Genomic DNA, 27,765 nt, shown 5'->3' on the forward strand with positions numbered 1-27,765 from the left:
CCCGAGGCGGAGAGGTCAACCAAAATGCAGCAGTTCCGGAAGGCCATAGTCACGGAAGTAGGCAAAGCATTCCCCTCACAAAATGCTAGCGGCATAGGTCAGGAATCAGTGGACAACCAAGGCGTACAGCCGAGAGAGGCACAAGTCCAATCCGCCAGAGGTAGGGGAACAGTCTTTAAGATGTGGGACAGTTTTCTCAGCCCCTCACGTACCACAGCCCCTGAGGTGCGGGGTAGTGCCACAAGAAATCCTAAGTTTGCCCAGATGCTCAAGGAGTACCTTGCAGATCGAACAACTGTACTCCGACATTCCTCTGTGCCTTACAATTATTGGGTATCCAAGGTGGACACGTGGCATGAATTGGCTCTCTACGCCTTGGAAGTCCTGGCCTGCCCTGCCGCTAGCGTTTTGTCAGAGCGTGTTTTTAGTGCCGCAGGTGGAATCATTACAGATAAACGCACCCGCCTGTCAACTGAAAATGCTGACAGGCTGACTCTGATCAAGATGAACAAGGGTTGGATTGGGCCAGACTTCACCACACCACCAGCAAATGAGAGCGGAATTTAAAGTTTGTAACGGGAATTTGCGATGTACCTCCACTCACCCATGGGTACACACTTCTGGACTTTGGATAATCGCTGGACTGCTCCTCCTTCTCCTCATGCGCCACCATGATGACCATTACAATAGTTAGGCCTTTGTTTCAGGTATACCCCCAGTGGTAAATTTTTTCGCCCATTCTTTGCAGAATGGACATTACAACGCCAGGAGACCCGCTCCTTTGCAATGGGAACAATATTTTGAGGCCCTCATGCACGTCTCTATCCAGGGACAACGTGGAGCCTCCCAATTTTTGGCTGCCCTGCCTAAGGGCTATACTATAATACACCCACTTCCTGACAATGGACACTTAATGTTTTGAGGCCCTCATGCACGTCTCTATCCAGGGACAACGTGGAGCCTCCCAATTTTTGGCTGCCCTGCCTAAGGGCTATACTATAATACACCCACTTCCTGACAATGGACACTTAATGTTTTGAGGCCCTCATGCACGTCTCTATCCAGGGACAACGTGGAGCCTCCCAATTTTTGGCTGCCCTGCCTAAGGGCTATACTACAATAGACCCACTTCCTTACAATAGGCACTTCAGGTTTACAGGCCCTCATGCACGTCTGTATGCAGGGGCATTGGTGAACCTCACAATTTTGGACTGCCCTGGCAAAGGAAAATACTACAAAGACTCACTTCCTCAAAATGGGCACATTAGACTCAGAGGCCTTTATGTACGTCTCTTCTCAGGGACATCGGAGTGCCACACAATGTTTTACGTAAAATCATTCATGTATTAATCTCAAAAAGTAATATACATTAGCTCTATCTCACTATAGGGTATGTGCCCTTAACATTTCCGCCATGAAAATTCATTTTGGTGTCATTTTTGAAGGTTTTCTGGTGAGTCCGTAAAAATGGCGTAAAACGCGGACAAAATTGTTCACAGCTGTGACTTTTGAGTGATAAATGCTTCAAGGGGTCTTCCCCATGCTGTTGCCATGTCATTTGAGCACTCTTTTGAGACTGTTGTGCCATTTTTAGGGTTTCTACATGCTGCCGGGGGTCATTTCACAAAAATACTCGGGTCTCCCATAGGATAACATTGGGCTCGGTGCTCGGGCCGAGTACACGAGTATCTTGGGATGCTCGGCCCGAGCCTCGAGCACCCGAGCGTTTTAGTACTCGCTCATCACTAGTGCTGACCCTCGAGCTGTGAGGAGCTCGGAGGGAGCTGGGAGTTGGAGCTCGCAGAGGAGAGGAATCCTAGGTCGCAGACAGTGGTTTGGACCTCCGGTCGCAGGGGATTGAGGATAGGTGCCAGGGACCGGTCTTGGTGGATGGTCAGCGGCCTAGGCCTAATTACCGGTCTGGGACCAAAGGCACGATGGGGTCCACGGACCCTAGGTCGGGGAGAAGCTGCAGGCAACCCGGCAATTAACCTGCGGGGGACAGGACCTCTATGGACTGTTCCCACGAGCTCAAAGATCAGGGCACTAGCGCAACGTGAGGGATAGGGCTTTCCAAACAAATGGTCCACTAAAATCCCAAGCGTGAGCTCCTGAGAGCAAGCTCCTCTACTTAGCCACAGTGGGGAGCGGGGCCCGGAAAGCTCCAGGTTGACGGGCCACAAGAGAACATCTAAATTTTTGGTGCCAGGCCACAGACTACTAGGCATTGCTGCAGGGGACGGGACCCGGATGAGTTTCCCCTCAAGAGGCAGCAGCAGTCAGAGACTTGGTTCACCCTGTTGTCAGCGTCTGCTTATTTGCTGAGTGAGTAGGAATTGATCCCTGCAACCAGTGAGCCTGCGCTTCCTCTGCACCCCGCACCACCATCCTGAGTCCCGGGTTCATCCCCTACTCATGGAGGGCCACGTCACCTAGCTGCCCCCTTCCATCACCCTGGGTACTCCCAACTGCAGCGGCGGTATTCCCAGTTACCGTACACCACGGGTGGCGTCACAAACTGTACATATCTCCCCTGTAAATACCCCCCTTCTGCATTTGAGTGTGGCCCCTAGCCACCGGGTCCGGAGACCCTCAAGCCACGAGCAATCACCCCCGGATCCGAGCGGTTTAACTGCTGCAGAGGGGTGGCACATCTACATATCCGAGGCTGCGGTGGCCGCCATTTCTAAAGCTTGATTAGGAGTTGTGACTGGTACAATAATAATTGAGTGCATTCACCTTTACTTTCTCGCTCATTTTATCTGGTAAGACTTTATTCTGCGCTTTTATCCATAGTTTCATGTATTCAGATGATGTTAGCAAAGAGCGTAAGCAAAGAAGGGCGGCACTCACCACTGTCCATTTCAGCAAAATGTACTTTTTTTTTCAGCCACAGGATTGCAAACAGAGAGCTCAGTAAAATGAGCCACAGCTGTTTTGCATTGGTACATTGTGTCACGTCCCCCCCAGAGTCCGCTCCTGCGAATTCTGCTTCAGTCACCAGGAGGCGCCGTGTTCCCGCTGTTGATAGTTCTGTGATAGGAGAGGGGTCAGTGCCAGTGGCTCTGGAGGGCTCAGGCTTCGCTCATAAACTAAGCTGGGTTTCCATGGGACCTGCAGTACCACTGGCTGACTGTAGATGTCGTGTTTCTTCCAGCTGAAGTTACCACGATTCAGCTACAGCCAATGGGAAAACACCACACCCTTTTAGTTCCCCCTCCTGTCTGCTGCTTACTGCCAGAGATAGTTCTGAATTCCTGCTTCCTGGTTCCAGTTCTGTACTGTATTATGATTCCTGTGTTTTGACCTCTGCCTGCTCTCTGACTACCCTCCTGCCTACCGTTTTTGTACCTCGCTACACGATCCGGATTTGACCTCTGCTTTGTTTTCTAATTACGTCCTTGCCTGCCTGATTTTGTCCTGTTCTGCATTTCCTGATTTTAACCTGCCTGACTACTACTCTCATCAGACTGCAGCCAACCACAGGTAGTGATCTCCAAGGCCCTGTGTAATTCCAAAACCCTGTATAGTGGTTAAAGGGTTTCAGGTTCTTGGGGTCCTGCTTTGTGAGCGGCTTTCCTCTAGCCTTTCCATTATAGCCAGTCTGAGTTTATGGTTCCAGGCAGGCGTTACACATTCTTCTTGTGAAGTTGGAAGAAGCGTGTGCTCAAGCAAAACAGCTGTTGCTCATTTTACTGATCTCTCTGTTGGCAATCCCATGACTGAGATAAAGTGTATTTTACTGTAATTGGCAGTGGTGAGTGCCGCTCCTTTTGTTTTCCTCTGAATTTGCATGACCTGTTAATTACTGTCATAAAAGTCTGTTAATTATGATTCATAATTGCTGATGCACTATTGACGCCTTCACTAGAAAAAAGTTCAATGTTCATATCTCCTCTGCAACAAACTAGGGGCCATAAACCTTCCATGCATAAACCTGGTTACTTCACTACATGTTTGTTGACACTGCTGACTTTGTTGTGATTTTATGATTATAGAAGTGAGCAAATCAATTCTGGAAGAATCAAACTTGATATTACATTTTTAAAATTCATCTAAGTTTCTCAATAAGTCTCAACTAGATTAAAATTATTTGCAAATAATGGCCACCACTAGAGTTGAGCGAGTAACGAAACATTTGTGTTCACGATACTTGTAACGAGTACTGTGTAATACTCGCATATTTATTCCAAATAGCGAGTACAATGCAAGCAATGGGATATGCGAGTAATTTTCTTCTGGAATCCAGCAAAAAGTTACTCGCATTTCCCAATCAGTTGAATATTACTCGCATTTCCCATTGACTTGCATTGCACATGCTATTCGGAACGAAAATGCGAGTATTACACAGTACTCGTTATGAGAATCGCCAACAGGAATATTTCGATACTCGCTCAACTCTAGCCACCACCCAAAAAAAGTTCGTCTTTCCTGACATAAGCCATTTTTGAGACTTTTTGAGCAAAAGGTCACAACTTTTTCAAAATTAAGCAAAAAAATGTAACTTTTAAAAAACCTGCATAAAGTGCCAAATTTTGTGACTTTTTAAAAAGACACAATAAAGCCTGCTTTACACGGTACGACCGATTGTGCGATTTCACAATCGATCGTACCCGCCCCCGTCCTTTTTGCGTCACGGGCAAATCGCTGCCCGTGTCGCACAAAGTTAGTAACCCCCGTCACACATACTTACCTCTCGTGCGACCTCGCTGTGGGCGGCGAACGTCCACTTCCTGGAGTGGGAGGGACGTTCGGCGTCACAGCGACGTCACACGGGCGCCGGCCAATAGAAGCGGAGGGGCGGAGATGAGCGGGACGTAAACATCCCGCCCACCTCCTTCCTTCCACATAGAGACGGCGGCGGCCACGGGAGGCAGGTGAGCTGCTCATCGTTCCCGTGGTGTCACACGGAGCGACGTGTGCTACCACGGAAACGATGGTCAACTAAAGTAAACAATATTATGGAACCTAACGAGCAGTACCCGACTCACGATTTGTGAGCGATACTGCGTCGCTAGGAGGTGTCACACAGGCCGGCATCGCCAGCGATGCCGGATGTGCGTCACAAAAACCGTGACCCCGACGATCTATCGCACGATAGATTGCCTGGTGTAAAGCAGCCTTTAGGCTATGTGCACACAGTGCGTTTCTCGCGGTGTTTTTGCGCCTTTTTCCGGGTGCGTTTTTGGCCTCAAAACTGCATGACTTTGCTTCCCCAGCCAAGTCTATGAGTTTTCAATTTTGCTGTCCGCACACAACTTTTTTTTTAAGCTGTGTTTTTGAGCTTAAAAAAAGAAATGGACATGTCAATTCTTTCCTGCGTTTTTCTGCGTTTTCCCCCCATGCAATGCATTGGAAAACCGCAGAAAAACGCAGAGATCAAAAACGAAGCAAAACGCAGCCAAAAACGCACCAAATCACAGTAAAAACGCATGCGGTTTTTGCAGCGGGTGTGTTTTTGTGTGTTTTTAGCGGCCAAAAACGCATGAAAACGCAGCGTCAAAAAACGCAGTGTCTGAACTTAGCCTAAATGAATCAGGTGAAAACATCTGGAATCACTAAACTCCGGCCACAAAACAAAAATAAACAGGCAAGCACATATAAAATAGACTTAAAAAGACTCAAATAGAATAATTGATTGGGTGCAAACAAAGAAAATAAGGTGCAAAACACATAAAACTAGACAAAAAACAGGCGCAAAGGCAATGTTAATTCGGTGCCTTAGTGCACATAATAAAGATAATGTTTGAAGAAAAGAGAATAGATAGATATAATTACGATGAAAAACTAATAGGAGAGAGGGGAGTCACTGACACTGTTTTGGACCAAGAGCTGCTGCTCTCAGTTTTGCAATTTAGTATTGAACAATTGAAAATTTAGCACTCATTTTTTTGCACCTGTGAAGTGTCGGAGACTGCTGAATTCAGTATTGCAAATTGTATTTTCTGTGTCAAACTAATATTTAAAATCAATAGGAGGCGAATGTGCAGTACCTGGCTGCAGCTCCTATCACAGGATGGGGCAGCTCAGAAACTGGTCATTTCCGGACACCTGCTGCTGGCGCCGTCCCCGAGAACAGCTGATCGGTGGAGGCGTGGGGTCTTGGACCCCGGCTGATTAGACAATGATGGCTTATCCTAAGGATACGCCATCAATGTTAAAGTAGTGAACAACTTTTTTAATTATAGTTCACACTGTTACAATTTAGTGAGGCATAGCACTTAGCTAGTGCAGATTCAGTGATGTCTCATTTAAAAATATCTGGTAAAAGAAAGACTGGGTAATTTTATTATTATTATTTTTATTCATTCATTGTATGGTGCTGTACATGTGAAAACGGTTCACACATAAAGTAGAAATATAAACTTCAATGAACAAATAACAGAGAATGACTGGTACATTGGAGGAGAAGACCCTTCCATCATGGGCTTAAAGTCTACAGGACAATGATGAAGGACACAGTAGGTTGGAGGTTGCATCATCTCCAGTGGTGGTGGTAGTGAGGTGACAGCGGGGTCACTGCAAGCTGTAAGCTTTCTTGAATAGATGGATTTTCAAGTTCTATCTGAAGTTTCCAAATGTTGGAGACAATCAGACGGGTTTAAAATCTGGAGGATGGGGGATACTCTGGAGAAGTCTTGAAGGGGATTGGTTGAGCAATGTACTAGAGTGGAGCAGGGAAGGAGATCGGTTTAAAGAAACAACTGTGTGCCACATCATCTGCCAGTAAGAATATGGAAGCATACCAAGCATAAAAAGTCCAGCCGTCTCATGTGTTTTTAAATAGGACGTTTACTAATGGCCATATATGTTAAAGTCACTTTTACATTGCTCAAACGTCCTTTGTATTAAATAGCTTGTGATGGGTTTGATCTAGTCCTAGGAGACCTCATAATCATTAGATTATCTAATTTGAGTTGTACTTATGTGCCGCCCTTGCAGCGGTCGAACCGCTTGGATCCGGGGGGTGATTACTCGTGGCTCGAGGGTCTCCGGACCTGGGGGCTAGGGGCCACTATCCAAATGTAGAAGGGGGTATTTACAGGGGAGATATATATAGTTCTTGATGCCACCCGTGGTGTATAGTAATTGGGAATACCGCCGCTGCCGTTGGGAGTACCCGGGGTGATGGAAGGGGGCAGCTCGGTAACGTGGCCCTCCACGGGTAGGTGATGACCCCGGGACTCATGATGTTTGTGAGGGGGTGCAGGGGCAGCGCAGACTCGCTGGTTGCAGGGATCAATTGGTACTCACTCATCAATAAAGCAGATGCTGACAACAGGGTGAACCAAGTCTCTGACTGCCGCTGTCTCTTGAGGAGAGCATGTCCGGGTCCCGTCCCCTGCAGCACTGCCTGGTGGTCTCTTTACCTGTCTCCTGGCACCGTAAATTAGAGTGTCCTTGGTGGCCCGTCAGCCTGGAGATTTCTGGGCCCCGCTCCCCACTGTGGCTAAATAGAGGAGCTTGTTCTCAGGGGCTCTTTTTTGGAAAGCCCTATCCCCCTCATTGCACTAGAGCCCCCGATCTCTGAGCTGGTGGGAAAAGTCCATAGAGGTCCTGTCCTCCGCAGGTTAATTGCCGGGTTGCCTGCAGCTTCTCCCCGACCTAGGGTCCGTGTACCCCGTCGTGCCTTTGGTCCCAGACCGGTGATTAGGCCCAGGCTGCTGACCATCCTCCAAGACAGGTCCCAGGCACCTAGCCTCAATCCCTTGCATCCGGGGGTCTGACTGCTCTTGGTCCAGACCACCGTCTGCAACCAGGGATTATTTTTCCCCTGGGAGCTCCAACTCCCAGCTTCCTCAGAGCTCCTCACAGCTCGAGGGTCAGCAATGATCGGAACTGACACCACCCACCTCCCTGCCTGACCTCTAGGTCAGCGGCCCTATTCCGCTTAAGCAGTCCACTGGTGTGCCTGACAGATGTGATGCAAGGTGTCACTAGGGTTTGTGAATCCTGGTGGAGGCAGTACTGCAGGTTAGGTTCCAAGAAAGATTGTGCAGAACCCTGTGATGACCTGAGTAGTGCAGGGCATCACACTTATTATACCTTGATGGCAGATCTTGAGGAAAAAAGTGTAATGCCTATATACATGAGAGAAAATCATACAAATCAGCTATACCTGGCGGTTTTGATGGACTGACCATCTAGGTTATATGTATGAAGACCACCTGACTCTACCTCTAGATATTGTTGGTGACAACTTCTCTCTCCCTTTTCAAAAACATGTATATTCAACTGAACTGAGTATGCTTGTGTATAGGCGGTTGGGAGGAATTTCTATCAGCTAAAAACTCTTGCATATGTGTAGAATAGTTGTGAAATTAAAGTTAAAGGGGTTGTCCGACATAACAAAAATGTTTGAGTTTAAGCTAATCTGTGCTGTATTGTCATATTAAACACCCCTACATTGTTATTTTTTGTTTTCTAACTTTTGTTCCTTTTGAATTCACCCTTTATTCTCTGCAGCTCCTTGTTTACATTCAGCTCCAGCAAACTGACCACTTCCTGTGCAAAACCTCACAGTCACAGCTGGCACCGCCCGGCCTCACTGTCCAGCCCCACCCCAGTGTCCAGCCCCACCCTCTGCCCCCCCCCTGCACACACATTCCCTGTCAGTATATTCTGCCCCAGCACCTGACCTGTTATCACTACAGCATTGCACATAACAGCCCCACATCGGGCTCTGTACCCCACACCACATCAGGCTGTGCACCGCATACACACACATCAGACTGTGCACCGCATATGTGTCGCCCTGGGTAAGCCAGGGGTCACAGGTCACAACACCACCACACCCCACACTCCAGGTAGGCACACCATGCTAACCAGAAATCCTTGTTGCCTTCCTCCAGGAGTCTGATGATGCACACCAGGGGGTGGGCCAGGCGGTTGGCTCCGCCCACCGAGGAGCTCACAACTCTGGAGGCAGGAAAACCAGGCAGATAGCTCAGGGACGAGCTTGAGTAAACAGTGAAGTGAAGTTAAGGGAGTAAAAGTGGAAAGAAGTAAAGTGGTAAAGGAGGAAAGCAAGTGAGGTGACAGTGAGGAAAGAAAGCCTGAGATCAGCAAGGTCAGCGACGGCGGTGACTGTCTGGAGGGGGACCGTTTGGAAGTTCCTGGAAGGACCCCGTTGGCTGTGTGCCCGGTGGTCTGGAGCAGTGTTCCGAAGGACAGTCAGCACCAGGGCAGGGGCCTCTCGGACCCCGGCAAGGCTAGGAGTCGCCAAATTTGCCGAATCCGTCAGTGAAGGGGACGTAGATCCCCCAACAACCAAGTCTCGATTGACGGCAACAGCCCAACCTGAAGCAGAGAGACACCGCCACCGCCACGGCACCAGTTTCTCAGGGCCAGCGCCTGCGGGCAAAGTGTAGAGCTCCTCCGGCCCAGATTGCAGTCGGGGAGCGGGTAACCGGAGGGAATCCACCGCTACCATCAGTCAAACTTAGGTGCAAGGAAGAGGGACATCACCGTCACCTACCGGGAGTGCAGGTGCAGCCGTCTGTGGGACCGTCCTACCAGCCGTTTGGTTTACCGTACAAACTGTGTCCACGTCTCAGGCTGAGTGAGTACCACAGTGCCGCAAGGCACAGCGCGGCCCCCGCGTCCCTGCGCCCACCAGGCCCCGCACCTCCTTCTCCACCACCGGGCCCCGGGATCACCAACCCCTACCCACGGAGGGGCAACACAACACCTGGCTGCTCCGCATCACCATCCCCGGGATCCCCGAATTGAGCAGCGGTGGTGAAATCACCACAACCGTGGGTGGCGTCACGAACTATAACAATCCCCCACACCCAACCACAACCCCCCTTTCACTCACGGGCGAGGAGTGTCGCTCGAGAAACCCCGGGATCCGGCCCACCGCTCGAGCCACCACTGAGCAGTTGCCGGACCCGAGCAGAAGGGGTGAGCGTAGTGTGCCGACACCCTCCTCCCCGCCCGCGACAACTTGGCGTCACGAACAGGATCTTACCGCTCTGCCGTCTGGTAGAGGTGCGCCTTGTTACCGCCGGAGGTATCCGGCAGAAAAATTTCAGAAACCGCCATCTTTGGCGCGAAAAGTTCCCGCTCGAGCGTCTTCTCGAGCAGTAGAGGCGCGAAGGCCAAAACCCCGCCCCGGGAGAGGAGGGTCAGGAAAGAGCTAAGGGGGACGCGATGGCGGCTGGCGGCATGTAGTCGCGGATATAAAAGCAGGGACGCCAGGACCTTGCGAGCATACCGTTCCTGGAAGAAAGACAGAAAGATACCATGTGGATGCCGTCCCGAAACACCGTGGCCCCCGCACCGGGAACCGCAGCGTGGGTGGAAATCCGGACCGCGCAGCTCCACCTAAGGCTGCAGGTCAAGATGCAGCTCCTCTTGGAGGAGTGGGAGACCGACATGGCGGACGTTATAGCCACCGTGCGGAGACACGAGGAGGAAGCGGAGGAAGGGAGGGTGAGTGACCCACGCCCCTATGTCCCGGAGGGACCGGTCGCTGCGGTTGAGGGACCCGGTCCAAGCCCTCTCCCCCCGTTGCCTCCCTCGCCACCCGTCTCGGAGGCCGTGACCCCGCCACTACGCCCGCTGCCACCGCAACCGGTAGCGATACCCAGCCCGTCCGCCCCAGCGGACCGACCTGTAGCCGGAGCCCGTAGCAAACCGGAGGCATTGCCTTGGAAGGCCCCGAAGATTGTGCCAGAGACAGTCCCCGAGCAGTTTCCCGAGCCGGAGCCGATGACCCGCTCCGAGCCGAAGGCCCAGTTGCGGAAAGCCCCTGTGCCCATCCCCCACACCTCGGCTGAGGTGGCGCCGGGTTGTTGCTGCAAGGCAGCGCCCAAGGCCATGACACCGCGGGATACGCTACCCACCTTCCTGACAGTGGGTAACGTGCTGGATGTCCCGCGGGGCTCAACCCGTGCGCCGGAGCTGGCAGCAGCGCCATACTGGGACAGGGAGCCGACAAAGCTGGGCCTGGAGATCGCGGAGAGGGAGAGAAGGAAAGCCGAGCTGGTGGCCCGAGCCATTCGGGAAAAGGAAAACCTGCGGCAAGCGACCTTCCGTGTCCGGGGCCCGTTCTACGAGGGGCAGGTGAGGCGGTTTGATGTCCGCCGGGGCTACGGATTCATATACGAACCGGGCCTGGAGGCCGAGGTGTTTGTGGCCCGGCGGGACGTGAATGCCCATCTGCCCGAGGAGCATCCTGGCCGCAATCTCATACCGGGAGACATGGTGCGTTACACCCGGCACTGCGGAGAGAGGGGGTGGTTTGCCCTGGATGTAAAGCTGAGGGGTAGCCCGGAGAGCAAGGTGAGCTCTGCATCCCCTCCCTCGGATGAAGCAGCAAAAGGACCGGAGTAGGGCAGTGGACGCCCGTTGCACCGTCCCCGTAGGGACCACCAAAAGTTTGTGTTGCTGTTTAAAAGTTTGAAAGTTTGCAAAAGAATGATAAGTGAAATTACCGAAGAAGTCACCTGATTTGTTTGTTGATTTGCAACCGGCTGGAGCCGGCACCGTTGTCCCTGTGGGGACCGTTTAAAATGCATGGGAACTATCCATGGACAAGCCCGTGAACTTGCAGGGCACCACAAACGTTAAGTGGCTTGTAAATATGTTGGTTACCGTTACCGTTTCCGCAATGCCGCCTCCGGAGAGGCAGGTTGGAGGGAGGGCCCTCAGCAGAGCAGGCTAGGGCCCAGCCACCAAAGGAACCGGTGGCTACCCTCTGGAGGGGAAGGACAGATCCCGCTCGGGTAACTTGTGCTGGACTGTGGGTCAAGGGGTGCTGCCTGGGTTTTAGGGGCAGCATCAGGGCCAGGTTGCTTGGGTGGGAGAGAGCGGAAACCGTTGCCTTAAACCGTTGCAACGTTAAAAGTAAATGTGCCTCCCGTCTTGGGAAGAGTTTTGATTAAAAATGTTATTTATGTTTTGTTTAACCTTGTTATCCCTTTTTCAGAAAAATAAAACCGGTGTAGGACGGCAGCCCGCGGACGGTCTGCATTTTGCTAAGGGGGAATGTGTCGCCCTGGGCAAGCCAGGGGTCACAGGTCACAACACCACCACACCCCACACTCCAGGTAGGCACACCATGCTAACCAGAAATCCTTGTTGCCTTCCTCCAGGAGTCTGATGATGCACACCAGGGGGTGGGCCAGGTGGTTGGCTCCGCCCACCGAGGAGCTCACAACTCTGGAGGCGGGAAAACCAGGCAGATAGCTCAGGGACGAGCTTGAGTAAACAGTGAAGTGAAGTTAAGGGAGTAAAAGTGGAAAGAAGTAAAGTGGTAAAGGAGGAAAGCAAGTGAGGTGACAGTGAGGAAAGAAAGCCTGAGATCAGCAAGGTCAGCGACGGCGGTGACTGTCTGGAGGGGGACCGTTTGGAAGTTCCTGGAAGGACCCCGTTGGCTGTGTGCCCGGTGGTCTGGAGCAGTGTTCCGAAGGACAGTCAGCACCAGGGCAGGGGCCTCTCGGACCCCGGCAAGGCTAGGAGTCGCCAAATTTGCCGAATCCGTCAGTGAAGGGGACGTAGATCCCCCAACAACCAAGTCTCGATTGACGGCAACAGCCCAACCTGAAGCAGAGAGACACCGCCACCGCCACGGCACCAGTTTCTCAGGGCCAGCGCCTGCGGGCAAAGTGTAGAGCTCCTCCGGCCCAGATTGCAGTCTGGGAGCGGGTAACCGGAGGGAATCCACCGCTACCATCAGTCAAACTTAGGTGCAAGGAAGAGGGACATCACCGTCACCTACCGGGAGTGCAGGTGCAGCCGTCTGTGGGACCGTCCTACCAGCCGTTTGGTTTACCGTACAAACTGTGTCCACGTCTCAGGCTGAGTGAGTACCACAGTGCCGCAAGGCACAGCGCGGCCCCCGCGTCCCTGCGCCCACCAGGCCCCGCACCTCCTTCTCCACCACCGGGCCCCGGGATCACCAACCCCTACCCACGGAGGGGCAACACAACACCTGGCTGCTCCGCATCACCATCCCCGGGATCCCCGAATTGAGCAGCGGTGGTGAAATCACCACAACCGTGGGTGGCGTCACGAACTATAACAATCCCCCACACCCAACCACAACCCCCCTTTCACTCACGGGCGAGGAGTGTCGCTCGAGAAACCCCGGGATCCGGCCCACCGCTCGAGCCACCACTGAGCAGCTGCCGGACCCGAGCAGAAGGGGTGAGCGTAGTGTGCCGACACCCTCCTCCCCGCCCGCGACACATACACACACATCAGGCTGTGCACCGCACACACACACATCAGGCTGTGCACCGCACCGCACACACACACACACCAGGCTGTGCACCGCACGCACACACACATCGGGCTGTGTACAGCACACACACACACAAACACATCAGGCTGTGTACCGCATACACACACACATCGGGCTGTGCACCGCATACACACACACACACATCAAGCTGTGTACCGCATACACACACACACACACACATATTGGGCTGTGTACAGTATACACACACACACACATCAGCCTGTGTACCGCATATACACACACACACACACATCGGGCTGTGTACCGCATACACACACACACACACACACACATCAGGCTGTGTACCGCATACACACACACACATCGGGCTGTGCACCGCATACACACACACACATACACACACACACACACACATCGGGCTGTGCACCACATACACACACACACACATCGGGCTGTGCACCGCATACATACACACACACATACACACACACATCGGGCTGTGCACCGACTCCCCCCCATAGGGAGTACATACTCACCCTTCCTCGCTCCCCGCCGCTCCTGCACGTTCGCGCGCTGTCTGTGCTCTGGACATATCAGCACAGTAGTGACGTCACCGCTGTGCTGAAGAGAGCACAGACAGCGTGCAGTGATGAGAAGCAGTGCAACGCTCCTTCTCATCAGCGCTTTCAAATATACCGGCATCTGTGATCTGTGATGCCGGTATATTTGAATGTGTGATCCTGAGCAGGGGCCCGCTGCTGGCGCTGACACCACTGCAGCTGCCGCCAGGCCCCTCTCCCAGGTCACGGGTCCCACAGCAGTGCAGGGGGAGGTTGTGGGCAGAGTACGGGGTGCGGGGGAATGTGTGGGAGGGTGCAGGGAAGGGGGGCGGGGCTCATCGCACTGAAGCCGCCCAGTAGGGAGGCGACATGCTGTTTCCACATTTGCATGTCAATATGGCCCTGCCCATGTTGACATGAAATGACCGGAAGCAGCAAAATCGCGGCAGGAGCGGTCACATGACCGCTCTGAGCCGGGGGAGAGGGGCTGACAGCAGGGCAGGTAAGTGGTCTCTATCTACTTACCTGCCCCAATATAGCCCAATAGGGAAATAATAAAAAAAAGCAATTTAAGCCGGATAACCCCTTTAACTAAAAGTAGCTGGATTACCTGGGAATGGCCACTACAACAGCCATGTTGTTTTAGCTTTGCTCAATTTTTTACGTTTCAGATAATCCAACGTTTTTGGGAGAAATACAGAGATCTGTGAGTCTCCTGAAGACGTTGGATTACTTCAAAATATGTAGAGATTAAAATCAAACTGTTACTATACATTTTATTAAAATAAACCTTGGCATAGACCTGACAAATTGATTTATCTACATCTCTGGATTTATTGCAATAAGACCATTGATAAGTACACCAGGGATTGTGGCGGTTACTAAATATTCTGATAATTGTCTAATTATTTTCAAGGTGATTCTAGGAGGTGGGCGAAAGTACATGACTCCAAACGGAAGCCAAGATCTTGAATACCCCAGTGATACTAAACAGAACGGGCTTAGAAAAGATGGTAGGAATCTCATAAATGAATGGCTCAATAAAAATAAGGTAGGTTCACAAACTAGTGGTTTAAAAGTGTCATATATAATTCTTCATCTACTTCTTAAGGCCCTGTCACACGCAGCGATATTGATAACGATATCGCTAGCAAGCATATGTCGCGGGCGGGGAGGGGACGCTGCGCTCACCCACTGCTCGGGTCCGGCTGCTGCTGCTTCGCTCGCTGCTCGGTGGCTCGAGCGGTGGGCCGGATCCCGGGGCCTCGAGTGGCGCTCCTCGCCCGTGAGTGAAAGGGGGAATGGTTTTGGGGATTTATTGTCCGTTACGCCACCCACGGTTGTGGTGAGGTTGTGACACCACCGCTGCTCTGGACGGGGATCCCGGGAGCGATGACAGGGAGCAGCTTGGATGTTGTTCTTCCCCTCCGTGGGTAGGGGGGTTGGTTGTCCCTGGGCCCGGTAAGGGAGGGATGACAGGCGGGTTACGGGGCCTGGTGAGGTGCAGCGTCGCGGGGGCAGCGCGGTGCCGCACGGCACGGTGGTACTCACTCAGCCAAGGACGAATGCAAAGTCTCCGGTAAAACAAACAGCTGGATGGACGGGTCCCACAGACGGCTGCGGTTGTTCTTCTCCCGGTAGGTTGGTGGTGACTGCTTTTCCCTGCACCTGCGTTAAGTTCTCGGTTCTGATGGCTTCCCACCGGTAACCCTCTCCCCAGCTTGGATGGATGCTGAGGGAGCCCCTTTTGCCCGCAGGCTCTGGCCCTGGGAACTGTAGCCTTGGCGGTGACTGTACTTCCCTTCACGGTTTGAGCTGTTGCCTTCAATCGGGTCTTGACTGCTGGGAAACCCCGGAGGTTCCCTTCGCTAACGGATTTGACCGGTTTTACGGCGACTCCTAGCCTGGTCGGGGTCCGTAAGCCGTGCCGAATGGTGCTGGCTTCTCTTCATTCCCTGATCCGGTACCGGCGGGCCACCGCCCGTCCCCGGTCCTTACGGTTCACGTCAATCGGCCTCTCCTGCAGACGGTCACCACCGTCTGCCAACCTTGCTGTATGTGCCCGGGCCACGCACCCGGACATGGTCAGTCTCCTCCACTGCCACTTCACTCCTTCCACTCCAAACTCTAAAACTGAACTGCCTTCCTTTTCCCGCCTCCAGGACTGTGAACTCCTCGGTGGGTGGGGCCAACCTCCTGGCTCCACCTCCTGGTGTGGACATCAGCCCCTGGAGGGAGGCAACAAGGATTTTCGTTTGACCTCGATGTGCCTAGCCAGGGTGTGGGGTGTGTTGATGTTGTACCTGTGACGTCCTGGCTTGTCCAGGGCGCCACACATACCCGCCCCCGTCATTTGTGTGTCACGGGTATATTGCTGCCCGTGGCGCACAAAATCATTAGGAGCCGTCACACGGACTTACCTGCCTAGCAATGTCGCTGTTGCCAGCAAACCGCCTCCTTTCTAAGGGGACGGTTCGTGCAGCGTCACAGCGGCGTCACTAAGTGGCAGCCCAATAGAAGCGGAGGGGCGGAGATGAGCGACCGTAACATCCCGCCCACCTCCTTCCTTCCTCATTGCTGGTGGCCGCAGGTAAGCTGTAGTTCATCATTCCCGAGGTGTCACACGTAGCGATGTGTGCTGCCTTGGGAACGACAAACAACCTGCATCCTCAACAATCAACGATTTTATGAAAATGAACGACGTGTCAACGATCAACGATAAGGTGACTATTTTTGATCGTTAACGGACGTTTGTTGGTGTCACACGCAACGACGTTGCTAACGATGCCGTATGTGCGTCACGGAATCCGTGACCCCGGCGATATATCGTTAGATACGTCGTTAAGTGTAACGGGGCCTATAGTCTTAGGTTGGCCATACAACAAAGAAAGACTAATGATTAAAACACTACTATTGCCCTCCGACATTCCCCAAAACCCAACCAAGTAGAAGTTGACAAAAAAGGGGGTTGATAAGTTAAGACTAGAGATGAGCGAACCGGTCCCGGTTCGGCTCGAGGTCGGTTCGCCGAACGGAGCTCCCGTTCGAGTTCGGCTCGTCGAACGTTCGACGAACCGAACTCGAGCCAATAGGAAACAATGGCAGGCAATCACAAACACAGAAAAACACCTAGAAAACACCCTCAAAGGTGTCCAAAAGGTCACAAACAACTCACAACACATGGGAAAGTGACAAGGACATATACTCATGTGAAAACAAAAGAGCTGGACAAGGAAAAAGAGGAGGACACACAGATATATGAGTATATGCAAGGAAACATCGATTCCATTATTGTGCAACTTGAGCCCTGCTCATTTTAGGCTTCCAATCTTGATAAATTGCCTGAGCTCGCCACGTACGTCTTGGGGATCTTGTCGTGTCCTGCAGCCAGCGTTCTCTCGGAACCTGTCTTCAGTGCTGCTGGGGGTCTGCTGGCAGATAAGCACACGTGTCTGTCCACTGACAATGTGGACATGGCTCTCAGAGGACTTTTCTTCCCCTGGGTCAGCCAGGGGACGGGAAAGGCACGTGTATTTTTGAGAGTGCTTCATGCAAAGCATCTTTTTCTTTTTCAAAAGGGGGCTCAACCGATGCCAGTCAAGTGGGGTGTGTGTGGCCCAGTTAGTGGAAACGAGGGAGACTGTGGTTGGAGTCCCCTCGCTGTGTTTCTAAAAGAACCAAGATGAACAAGTCATGGCTCTCAGAGGACTTTTCTTCCCCTGGGTCAGCCAGGGGACGGGAAAGGCACGCGTATTTTTGAGAGTGCTTCATGCAAAGCATCTTTTTCTTTTTCAAAAGGGGGCTCAACCGATGCCAGTCAAGTGGGGTGTGTGTGGCCCAGTTAGTGGCAACGAAGGAGACTGTGGTTGGAGTCCCCTCGCTGTGTTTCTAAAAGACCCAAAATGAACAAATCATGGCTCTCAGAGGACTTTTCTTCCCCTGGGTCAGCCAGGGGACGGGAAAGGCACGCGTATTTTTGAGAGTGCTTCATGCAAAGCATCTTTTTCTTTTTCAAAAGGGGGGGTCAACCGATGCCAGTCAAGTGGGGTGTGTGTGGCCCAGTTAGTGGCAACGAAGGAGACTATGGTTGGAGTCCCCTCGCTGTGTTTCTAAAAGAACCAAGATGAACAAGTCATGGCTCTCAGAGGACTTTTCTTCCCCTGGGTCAGCCAGGGGACGGGAAAGGCACGTGTATTTTTGAGAGTGCTTCATGCAAAGCATCTTTTTCTTTTTCAAAAGGGGGCTCAACCGATGCCAGTCAAGTGGGGTGTGTGTGGCCCTGTTAGTGGAAACGAGGGAGACTGTGGTTGGAGTCCCCTCGCTGTGTTTCTAAAAGAACCAAGATGAACAAGTCATGGCTCTCAGAGGACTTTTCTTCCCCTGGGTCAGCCAGGGGACGGGAAAGGCACGCGTATTTTTGAGAGTGCTTCATGCAAAGCATCTTTTTCTTTTTCAAAAGGGGGGGTCAACCGATGCCAGTCAAGTGGGGTGTGTGTGGCCCAGTTAGTGGCAACGAGGGAGACTGTGGTTGGAGTCCCCTCGCTGTGTTTCTAAAAGAACCAAGATGAACAAGTCATGGCTCTCAGAGGACTTTTCTTCCCCTGGGTCAGCCAGGGGACGGGAAAGGCACGTGTATTTTTGAGAGTGCTTCATGCAAAGCATCTTTTTCTTTTTCAAAAGGGGGCTCAACCCATGCCAGTCAAGTGGGGTGTGTGTGGCCCAGTTAGTGGAAACGAGGGAGACTGTGGTTGGAGTCCCCTCGCTGTGTCTCTAAAAGAACCAAGATGAACAAGTCATGGCTCTCAGAGGACTTTTCTTCCCCTGGGTCAGCCAAGTGAACGGGAAAGGCACGCGTATTTTTGAGAGTGCTTCATGCAAAGCATCTTTTTCTTTTTCAAAAGGGGGGGTCAACCGATGCCAGTCAAGTGGGGTGTGTGTGGCCCAGTTAGTGGCAACGAAGGAGACTGTGGTTGGAGTCCCCTCGCTGTGTTTCTAAAAGAACCAAGATGAACAAGTCATGGCTCTCAGAGGACTTTTCTTCCCCTGGGTCAGCCAGGGGATGGGAAAGGCACGTGTATTTTTGAGAGTGCTTCATGCAAAGCATCTTTTTCTTTTTCAAAAGGGGGCTCAACCGATGCCAGTCAAGTGGGGTGTGTGTGGCCCTGTTAGTGGAAACGAGGGAGACTGTGGTTGGAGTCCCCTCGCTGTGTTTCTAAAAGAACCAAGATGAACAAGTCATGGCTCTCAGAGGACTTTTCTTCCCCTGGGTCAGCCAGGGGACGGGAAAGGCACGCGTATTTTTGAGAGTGCTTCATGCAAAGCATCTTTTTCTTTTTCAAAAGGGGGGGTCAACCGATGCCAGTCAAGTGGGGTGTGTGTGGCCCAGTTAGTGGCAACGAGGGAGACTGTGGTTGGAGTCCCCTCGCTGTGTTTCTAAAAGAACCAAGATGAACAAGTCATGGCTCTCAGAGGACTTTTCTTCCCCTGGGTCAGCCAGGGGACGGGAAAGGCACGCGTATTTTTGAGAGTGCTTCATGCAAAGCATCTTTTTCTTTTTCAAAAGGGGGGGTCAACCGATGCCAGTCAAGTGGGGTGTGTGTGGCCCAGTTAGTGGCAACGAGGGAGACTGTGGTTGGAGTCCCCTCGCTGTGTCTCTAAAAGAACCAAGATGAACAAGTCATGGCTCTCAGAGGACTTTTCTTCCCCTGGGTCAGCCAGGGGACGGGAAAGGCACGTGTATTTTTGAGAGTGCTTCATGCAAAGCATCTTTTTCTTTTTCAAAAGGGGGTTCAACCCATGCCAGTCAAGTGGGGTGTGTGTGGCCCAGTTAGTGGAAACGAGGGAGACTGTGGTTGGAGTCCCCTCGCTGTGTTTCTAAAAGAACCAAGATGAACAAGTCATGGCTCTCAGAGGACTTTTCTTCCCCTGGGTCAGCCAGGGGACGGGAAAGGCACGCGTATTTTTGAGAGTGCTTCATGCAAAGCATCTTTTTCTTTTTCAAAAGGGGGGGTCAACCGATGCCAGTCAAGTGGGGTGCGTGTGGCCCAGTTAGTGGCAACGAGGGAGACTGTGGTTGGAGTCCCCTCGCTGTGTTTCTAAAAGACCCAAAATGAACAAATCATGGCTCTCAGAGGACTTTTCTTCCCCTGGGTCAGCCAGGGGACGGGAAAGGCACGCGTATTTTTGAGAGTGCTTCATGCAAAGCATCTTTTTCTTTTTCAAAAGGGGGGGTCAACCGATGCCAGTCAAGTGGGGTGTGTGTGGCCCAGTTAGTGGCAACGAGGGAGACTGTGGTTGGAGTCCCCTCGCTGTGTCTCTAAAAGAACCAAGATGAACAAGTCATGGCTCTCAGAGGACTTTTCTTCCCCTGGGTCAGCCAGGGGACGGGAAAGGCACGTGTATTTTTGAGAGTGCTTCATGCAAAGCATCTTTTTCTTTTTCAAAAGGGGGCTCAACCCATGCCAGTCAAGTGGGGTGTGTGTGGCCCAGTTAGTGGAAACGAGGGAGACTGTGGTTGGAGTCCCCTCGCTGTGTCTCTAAAAGAACCAAGATGAACAAGTCATGGCTCTCAGAGGACTTTTCTTCCCCTGGGTCAGCCAGGGGACGGGAAAGGCACGCGTATTTTTGAGAGTGCTTCATGCAAAGCATCTTTTTCTTTTTCAAAAGGGGGGGTCAACCGATGCCAGTCAAGTGGGGTGTGTGTGGCCCAGTTAGTGGCAACGAAGGAGACTGTGGTTGGAGTCCCCTCGCTGTGTTTCTAAAAGAACCAAGATGAACAAGTCATGGCTCTCAGAGGACTTTTCTTCCCCTGGGTCAGCCAGGGGACGGGAAAGGCACGCGTATTTTTGAGAGTGCTTCATGCAAAGCATCTTTTTCTTTTTCAAAAGGGGGCTCAACCCATGCCAGTCAAGTGGGGTGTGTGTGGCCCAGTTAGTGGAAACGAGGGAGACTGTGGTTGGAGTCCCCTCGCTGTGTCTCTAAAAGAACCAAGATGAACAAGTCATGGCTCTCAGAGGACTTTTCTTCCCCTGGGTCAGCCAGGGGACGGGAAAGGCACGCGTATTTTTGAGAGTGCTTCATGCAAAGCATCTTTTTCTTTTTCAAAAGGGGGGGTCAACCGATGCCAGTCAAGTGGGGTGTGTGTGGCCCAGTTAGTGGCAACGAAGGAGACTGTGGTTGGAGTCCCCTCGCTGTGTTTCTAAAAGAACCAAGATGAACAAGTCATGGCTCTCAGAGGACTTTTCTTCCCCTGGGTCAGCCAGGGGACGGGAAAGGCACGCGTATTTTTGAGAGTGCTTCATGCAAAGCATCTTTTTCTTTTTCAAAAGGGGGGGTCAACCGATGCCAGTCAAGTGGGGTGTGTGTGGCCCAGTTAGTGGCAACGAGGGAGACTGTGGTTGGAGTCCCCTCGCTGTGTCTCTAAAAGAACCAAGATGAACAAGTCATGGCTCTCAGAGGACTTTTCTTCCCCTGGGTCAGCCAGGGGACGGGAAAGGCACGTGTATTTTTGAGAGTGCTTCATGCAAAGCATCTTTTTCTTTTTCAAAAGGGGGCTCAACCCATGCCAGTCAAGTGGGGTGTGTGTGGCCCAGTTAGTGGAAACGAGGGAGACTGTGGTTGGAGTCCCCTCGCTGTGTTTCTAAAAGAACCAAGATGAACAAGTCATGGCTCTCAGAGGACTTTTCTTCCCCTGGGTCAGCCAGGGGACGGGAAAGGCACGCGTATTTTTGAGAGTGCTTCATGCAAAGCATCTTTTTCTTTTTCAAAAGGGGGGGTCAACCGATGCCAGTCAAGTGGGGTGTGTGTGGCCCAGTTAGTGGCAACGAGGGAGACTGTGGTTGGAGTCCCCTCGCTGTGTTTCTAAAAGACCCAAAATGAACAAATCATGGCTCTCAGAGGACTTTTCTTCCCCTGGGTCAGCCAGGGGACGGGAAAGACACGCGTATTTTTGAGAGTGCTTCATGCAAAGCATCTTTTTCTTTTTCAAAAGGGGGGGTCAACCGATGCCAGTCAAGTGGGGTGTGTGTGGCCCAGTTAGTGGCAACGAGGGAGACTGTGGTTGGAGTCCCCTCGCTGTGTCTCTAAAAGAACCAAGATGAACAAGTCATGGCTCTCAGAGGACTTTTCTTCCCCTGGGTCAGCCAGGGGACGGGAAAGGCACGTGTATTTTTGAGAGTGCTTCATGCAAAGCATCTTTTTCTTTTTCAAAAGGGGGCTCAACCCATGCCAGTCAAGTGGGGTGTGTGTGGCCCAGTTAGTGGAAACGAGGGAGACTGTGGTTGGAGTCCCCTCGCTGTGTCTCTAAAAGAACCAAGATGAACAAGTAATGGCTCTCAGAGGACTTTTCTTCCCCTGGGTCAGCCAGGGGACGGGAAAGGCACGCGTATTTTTGAGAGTGCTTCATGCAAAGCATCTTTTTCTTTTTCAAAAGGGGGGGTCAACCGATGCCAGTCAAGTGGGGTGTGTGTGGCCCAGTTAGTGGAAACGAGGGAGACTGTGGTTGGAGTCCCCTCGCTGTGTTTCTAAAAGAACCAAGATGAACAAGTCATGGCTCTCAGAGGACTTTTCTTCCCCTGGGTCAGCCAGGGGACGGGAAAGGCACGCGTATTTTTGAGAGTGCTTCATGCAAAGCATCTTTTTCTTTTTCAAAAGGGGGGGTCAACCGATGCCAGTCAAGTGGGGTGCGTGTGGCCCAGTTAGTGGCAACGAGGGAGACTGTGGTTGGAGTCCCCTCGCTGTGTTTCTAAAAGACCCAAAATGAACAAATCATGGCTCTCAGAGGACTTTTCTTCCCCTGGGTCAGCCAGGGGACGGGAAAGGCACGCGTATTTTTGAGAGTGCTTCATGCAAAGCATCTTTTTCTTTTTCAAAAGGGGGGGTCAACCGATGCCAGTCAAGTGGGGTGTGTGTGGCCCAGTTAGTGGCAACGAGGGAGACTGTGGTTGGAGTCCCCTCGCTGTGTCTCTAAAAGAACCAAGATGAACAAGTCATGGCTCTCAGAGGACTTTTCTTCCCCTGGGTCAGCCAGGGGACGGGAAAGGCACGTGTATTTTTGAGAGTGCTTCATGCAAAGCATCTTTTTCTTTTTCAAAAGGGGGCTCAACCCATGCCAGTCAAGTGGGGTGTGTGTGGCCCAGTTAGTGGAAACGAGGGAGACTGTGGTTGGAGTCCCCTCGCTGTGTCTCTAAAAGAACCAAGATGAACAAGTCATGGCTCTCAGAGGACTTTTCTTCCCATGGGTCAGCCAGGGGACGGGAAAGGCACGCGTATTTTTGAGAGTGCTTCATGCAAAGCATCTTTTTCTTTTTCAAAAGGGGGGGTCAACCGATGCCAGTCAAGTGGGGTGTGTGTGGCCCAGTTAGTGGCAACGAGGGAGACTGTGGTTGGAGTCCCCTCGCTGTGTCTCTAAAAGAACCAAGATGAACAAGTCATGGCTCTCAGAGGACTTTTCTTCCCCTGGGTCAGCCAGGGGACGGGAAAGGCACGTGTATTTTTGAGAGTGCTTCATGCAAAGCATCTTTTTCTTTTTCAAAAGGGGGGGTCAACCGATGCCAGTCAAGTGGGGTGTGTGTGGCCCAGTTAGTGGCAACGAGGGAGACTGTGGTTGGAGTCCCCTCGCTGTGTCTCTAAAAGAACCAAGATGAACAAGTCATGGCTCTCAGAGGACTTTTCTTCCCCTGGGTCAGCCAGGGGACGGGAAAGGCACGTGTATTTTTGAGAGTGCTTCATGCAAAGCATCTTTTTCTTTTTCAAAAGGGGGCTCAACCCATGCCAGTCAAGTGGGGTGTGTGTGGCCCAGTTAGTGGAAACGAGGGAGACTGTGGTTGGAGTCCCCTCGCTGTGTCTCTAAAAGAACCAAGATGAACAAGTCATGGCTCTCAGAGGACTTTTCTTCCCATGGGTCAGCCAGGGGACGGGAAAGGCACGCGTATTTTTGAGAGTGCTTCATGCAAAGCATCTTTTTCTTTTTCAAAAGGGGGGGTCAACCGATGCCAGTCAAGTGGGGTGTGTGTGGCCCTGTTAGTGGAAACGAGGGAGACTGTGGTTGGAGTCCCCTCCCTGTGTTTCTAAAAGAACCAAGATGAACAAGTCATGGCTCTCAGAGGACTTTTCTTCCCCTGGGTCAGCCAGGGGACGGGAAAGGCACGCGTATTTTTGAGAGTGCTTCATGCAAAGCATCTTTTTCTTTTTCAAAAGGGGGGGTCAACCGATGCCAGTCAAGTGGGGTGTGTGTGGCCCAGTTAGTGGCAACGAGGGAGACTGTGGTTGGAGTCCCCTCGCTGTGTTTCTAAAAGAACCAAGATGAACAAGTCATGGCTCTCAGAGGACTTTTCTTCCCCTGGGTCAGCCAGGGGACGGGAAAGGCACGCGTATTTTTGAGAGTGCTTCATGCAAAGCATCTTTTTCTTTTTCAAAAGGGGGGGTCAACCGATGCCAGTCAAGTGGGGTGTGTGTGGCCCAGTTAGTGGCAACGAGGGAGACTGTGGTTGGAGTCCCCTCGCTGTGTTTTACATGCTTTTAGAAGGGCATGACATGGCTTGGAGGTTGACTTTCATCATCTGCAAACTGTTGGCTACCAAAATGCTGCCTTTCCAACGACTGTGGTTATAGACAATGAGGAACATACTGATGAAGATGAGACGCAGATACCCGATTGGGATGACAACTTAAATATTCGGTCAGGGCAAGAAGAGGCTCGGTCTGAGGGGGAGGGGAGTGCAAACACAACAATTGCTGATGAAGTCCTAGATCACACCTACTGTCAACCCACAGTCAGACACTCGAGGAGGTCAACAGAGGCGGTGGAGGAGGATGCAACCGACGTCGAAGTAACCTTGCGCCTTCCTGGACACAGTCGGAGCACTGGTAGCACGTCTACAACTGCATCCTCAGCCACCACTCTGCCTCTGAGCATTATTCGGGGTGGATCTACAGGTCGCATGGCCTCTAAGCCTTGCCTAGCCTGGTCCTTTTTTGACATAAAAAAAGATCGCCCTAATTATGTGATCTGTAACATTTGGCATGGTTATCTTAGTAGAGGTCAAAACCTCAGCAGTTTGACAACTTCTTCCATGAATCGTCACATGAATAAATATCATATGGCCTGGTGGGAAGCTCACCGTGCTGCAATGCGGCCTAGCGGAGCCAACCATCCACCGCCTGCCCCTTCCAGTGCATCCGCGCGCTCGTCATCTTCTAGGACTGTGGGGACAGCTGTCACACCTGTTTTCCACCCACAACTTCCACCACTGTAACCGCAACAGGCAGTTTGCTTGTTAGGTCATCAGTTGGTTTGGAAGGGGAAACAAGTGATTGTGTACAGCTCTCTCAAACATCGATAGCACCAACGTTGGATGAAGGCAACATAATGTCTCCGCCTGCACTTTCCTCACAAACCTGCATTTTTCCAGGGACACCCTACTGAACACCGTCTACACACAGCAGCCAGATCTCTGTCCCTCAGATGTGGTCAAATAAAAGGCCACTTCCTGCGACCCATGACAAAGCTAAGAGGTTGACTCTATCCCTCTGTAAGCTGTTGGCTACCGAAATGCTGCCTTTCCGCCTAGTGGACACACAGGATTTTAGAGACCTTATGTCTGTCGCTGTGCCCCAGTACCAGATGCCTAGTCGCCACTACTTCTCTAAGAAAGGTGTGCCCGCGCTACACCAGCATGTCACACACAACATCACCGCTTCCTTGAGAAACTCTGTGTGTGAACGGGTGCATTTCACCACCGATACTTTGACCAGTAAGCATGGACAGGGACGTTACATGCCGCTGACTGGCCACTGGGTAACTATGGTGATAGATGGTGAAGGGTCTGCTGCACAAGTCTTGCCGTCCCCACGACTTGTGTGTCAATCCTCTGTCTGTCCAAGTTCCGCCACTGCTTCTGCATCCTCCACCTCATCTGGGTCCTCCACCTCCGCCCCAAGCCTGCCTGGTCAGGCCACCAGCGTTCTCACTGCGCAGAAGGAATCACGCAACCCTCATTACTATGCTGGCAGCAGAGCGCAACGGCATCAGGCGGTCTTTAGCTTGACATGTCTTGGGAATAAGAGTCACACAGCTGAGGAGTTGTGGTCAGCTCTGCGGTCCGAGTTTAATAAATGGTTGTCTCCACTCAACCTGCAGCCTGGTAAGGCCGTGTGCGACAATGCTGCAAACCTGGGTGCGGCCCTTCGCCTGGGCAAGGTGACACACGTACCTTGTATGGCTCACGTGTTGAACCTTGTCGTCCAGCAATTTTTATCACACTATCCCGGCCTAGATGGCCTTCTGAACAGGGCACGAAAACTGTCTGCTCACTTCCGCCGTTCAAGCGCCGCAGCTGAGGGACTTGCATCGCTCCAGAAGTCTTTCGGCCTGCCGGTTCATCGCCTGAAATGCGATGTGGCGACACGCTGGAATTCAACTCTCCACATGTTACAGCGACTGTGGCAGCACCGCAGAGCCATGGTGCAATACGTCATGACGTATAGCCTGGGCCAACGAGATGCAGAGGTGGGGCAGATCACCCTGATGGAGTGATCTCAGATCAAGGACCTATGCACCCTTCTGCACAGTTTCGACATGGCGACGAATATGTTTAGCGCTGACAATGCCATTATCATCATGACGATTCCAGTCATTTACATGCTGGAGCACACGCTAAACACTATTCGGAGTCAGGGGGTGGGACAACAGGAAGGGGAGGAACTACAGGAGGATTCATATGCGCAAGACACAACAACATCACCAAGGTCCAGACGTTCATCATCACCAACGCGGGAGGCATGGGACCATGGGGGACAGGGATCAACAAGGGCGCATGGTAGCAGGCGAGATGTTGAGGAATGTGCAGGAGGACATGAGGATATGGAGGACGAACTGTCCATGGACATGGAAGACTCAGCAGATGAGGGGGACCTTGGTCAAATTTCAGATGAAAGAGGTTGGGGGGAGATGTCAGAGGAAGAAAGAACGGTTAGCACCTCTATGCCACAAACACAGCGTGGACATGGTCCGCATGGCTGCGCAAGACACATGAGTGCCTTCTTGTTGCACTACCTCCAACATGACCCTCGTATTGTCAAAATTAGAAGTGATGATGACTACTAGCTTGCCACACTATTAGATCCCCGGTACAAGTCCAAATTTTGTGACATAATTCCACCCATAGAAAGGGACGCACGTATGCAGGAGTATCAGCAGAAGCTGTTACTCGATCTTAGCTCGGCTTTTCCACCAAACAACCGTGCAGGTGAAGGGAGTGATTCTTCCAGTTGTAACTTGACAAACATGGGACGGCCTCGTCATCTTCAACAGTCTACCCGTACCAGTAGGACCGGATCTGGTGCTGGTAACAGCAATTTTATGGAATCTTTTAATAATTTTTTTAGACCCTCCTTTGCAAGGCCACCAGAGACAACAAGTCTGACACATAGTCAACGGATGGAGAGGATGATACAGGAGTATCTCCAAATGAACATCGATGCAATGACTTTTCAAATGGAGCCTTGCTCCTTTTGGGCTTCAAATCTAGAAAAATGTCCATAGCTCTCCAGTTACGCCTTGAAGATTTTGTCGTGTCCAGCTGCCAGCGTTGTCTCTGAACGTGTCTTCAGTGCTGCTGGGTGTGTGCTGACAGATAAGCGCACGCGTCTGTCCAGTGACAATGTGGACAGACTGACGTTCATCAAAATGAACAAGTCATGGATCCACAAGGAATTTACTACCCCTGTGTCATCCTGGGGAGAGTAAATGCTTGTGGATTTGGAATGTGCTTGATGCAAATCAAAACATCCTGTTTGCAACTAGGTCACAAGTGCTGCCACTGAATGGGTGGGTGTGTGTGGGGCACAATTTTTGGAAAAAAGGGAGGCTCCGCTTGGAGTAACCCTTGCTTGCTGTGTTTTTTAAAAATGATACAAGATGAACAGATCTGAAGGCAAGATGAAGGCAACATCATGTCTCCGCCTGCACTTTCCTCACAAACCTGCATTTTT

The 27,765-nt window shown here is 51.8% G+C and overlaps 2 protein-coding genes across 4 annotated transcripts in view; one reads left to right on the forward strand and one right to left on the reverse strand.

The window, feature by feature from the left end:
* LOC142296608 (uncharacterized) overlaps positions 1 to 27,765 on the reverse strand; it is a 173,771-nt gene that overhangs the window by 121,459 nt on the left and 24,547 nt on the right. The gene's annotated exons all lie outside the window — the stretch shown is intronic.
* LOC142296606 (intestinal-type alkaline phosphatase-like) overlaps positions 1 to 27,765 on the forward strand; it is a 120,834-nt gene that overhangs the window by 47,367 nt on the left and 45,702 nt on the right. Inside the window, exon 6 of the mRNA XM_075340411.1 lies at positions 14,690 to 14,824. Coding sequence (XP_075196526.1) covers positions 14,690 to 14,824 — 135 coding nt within the window. The remainder of the gene's footprint in view (positions 1 to 14,689; positions 14,825 to 27,765) is intronic.

The sequence above is a fragment of the Anomaloglossus baeobatrachus genome, chromosome 3, assembly GCF_048569485.1.
Source record: "Anomaloglossus baeobatrachus isolate aAnoBae1 chromosome 3, aAnoBae1.hap1, whole genome shotgun sequence".
Taxonomy (NCBI): domain Eukaryota; kingdom Metazoa; phylum Chordata; class Amphibia; order Anura; family Aromobatidae; genus Anomaloglossus; species Anomaloglossus baeobatrachus.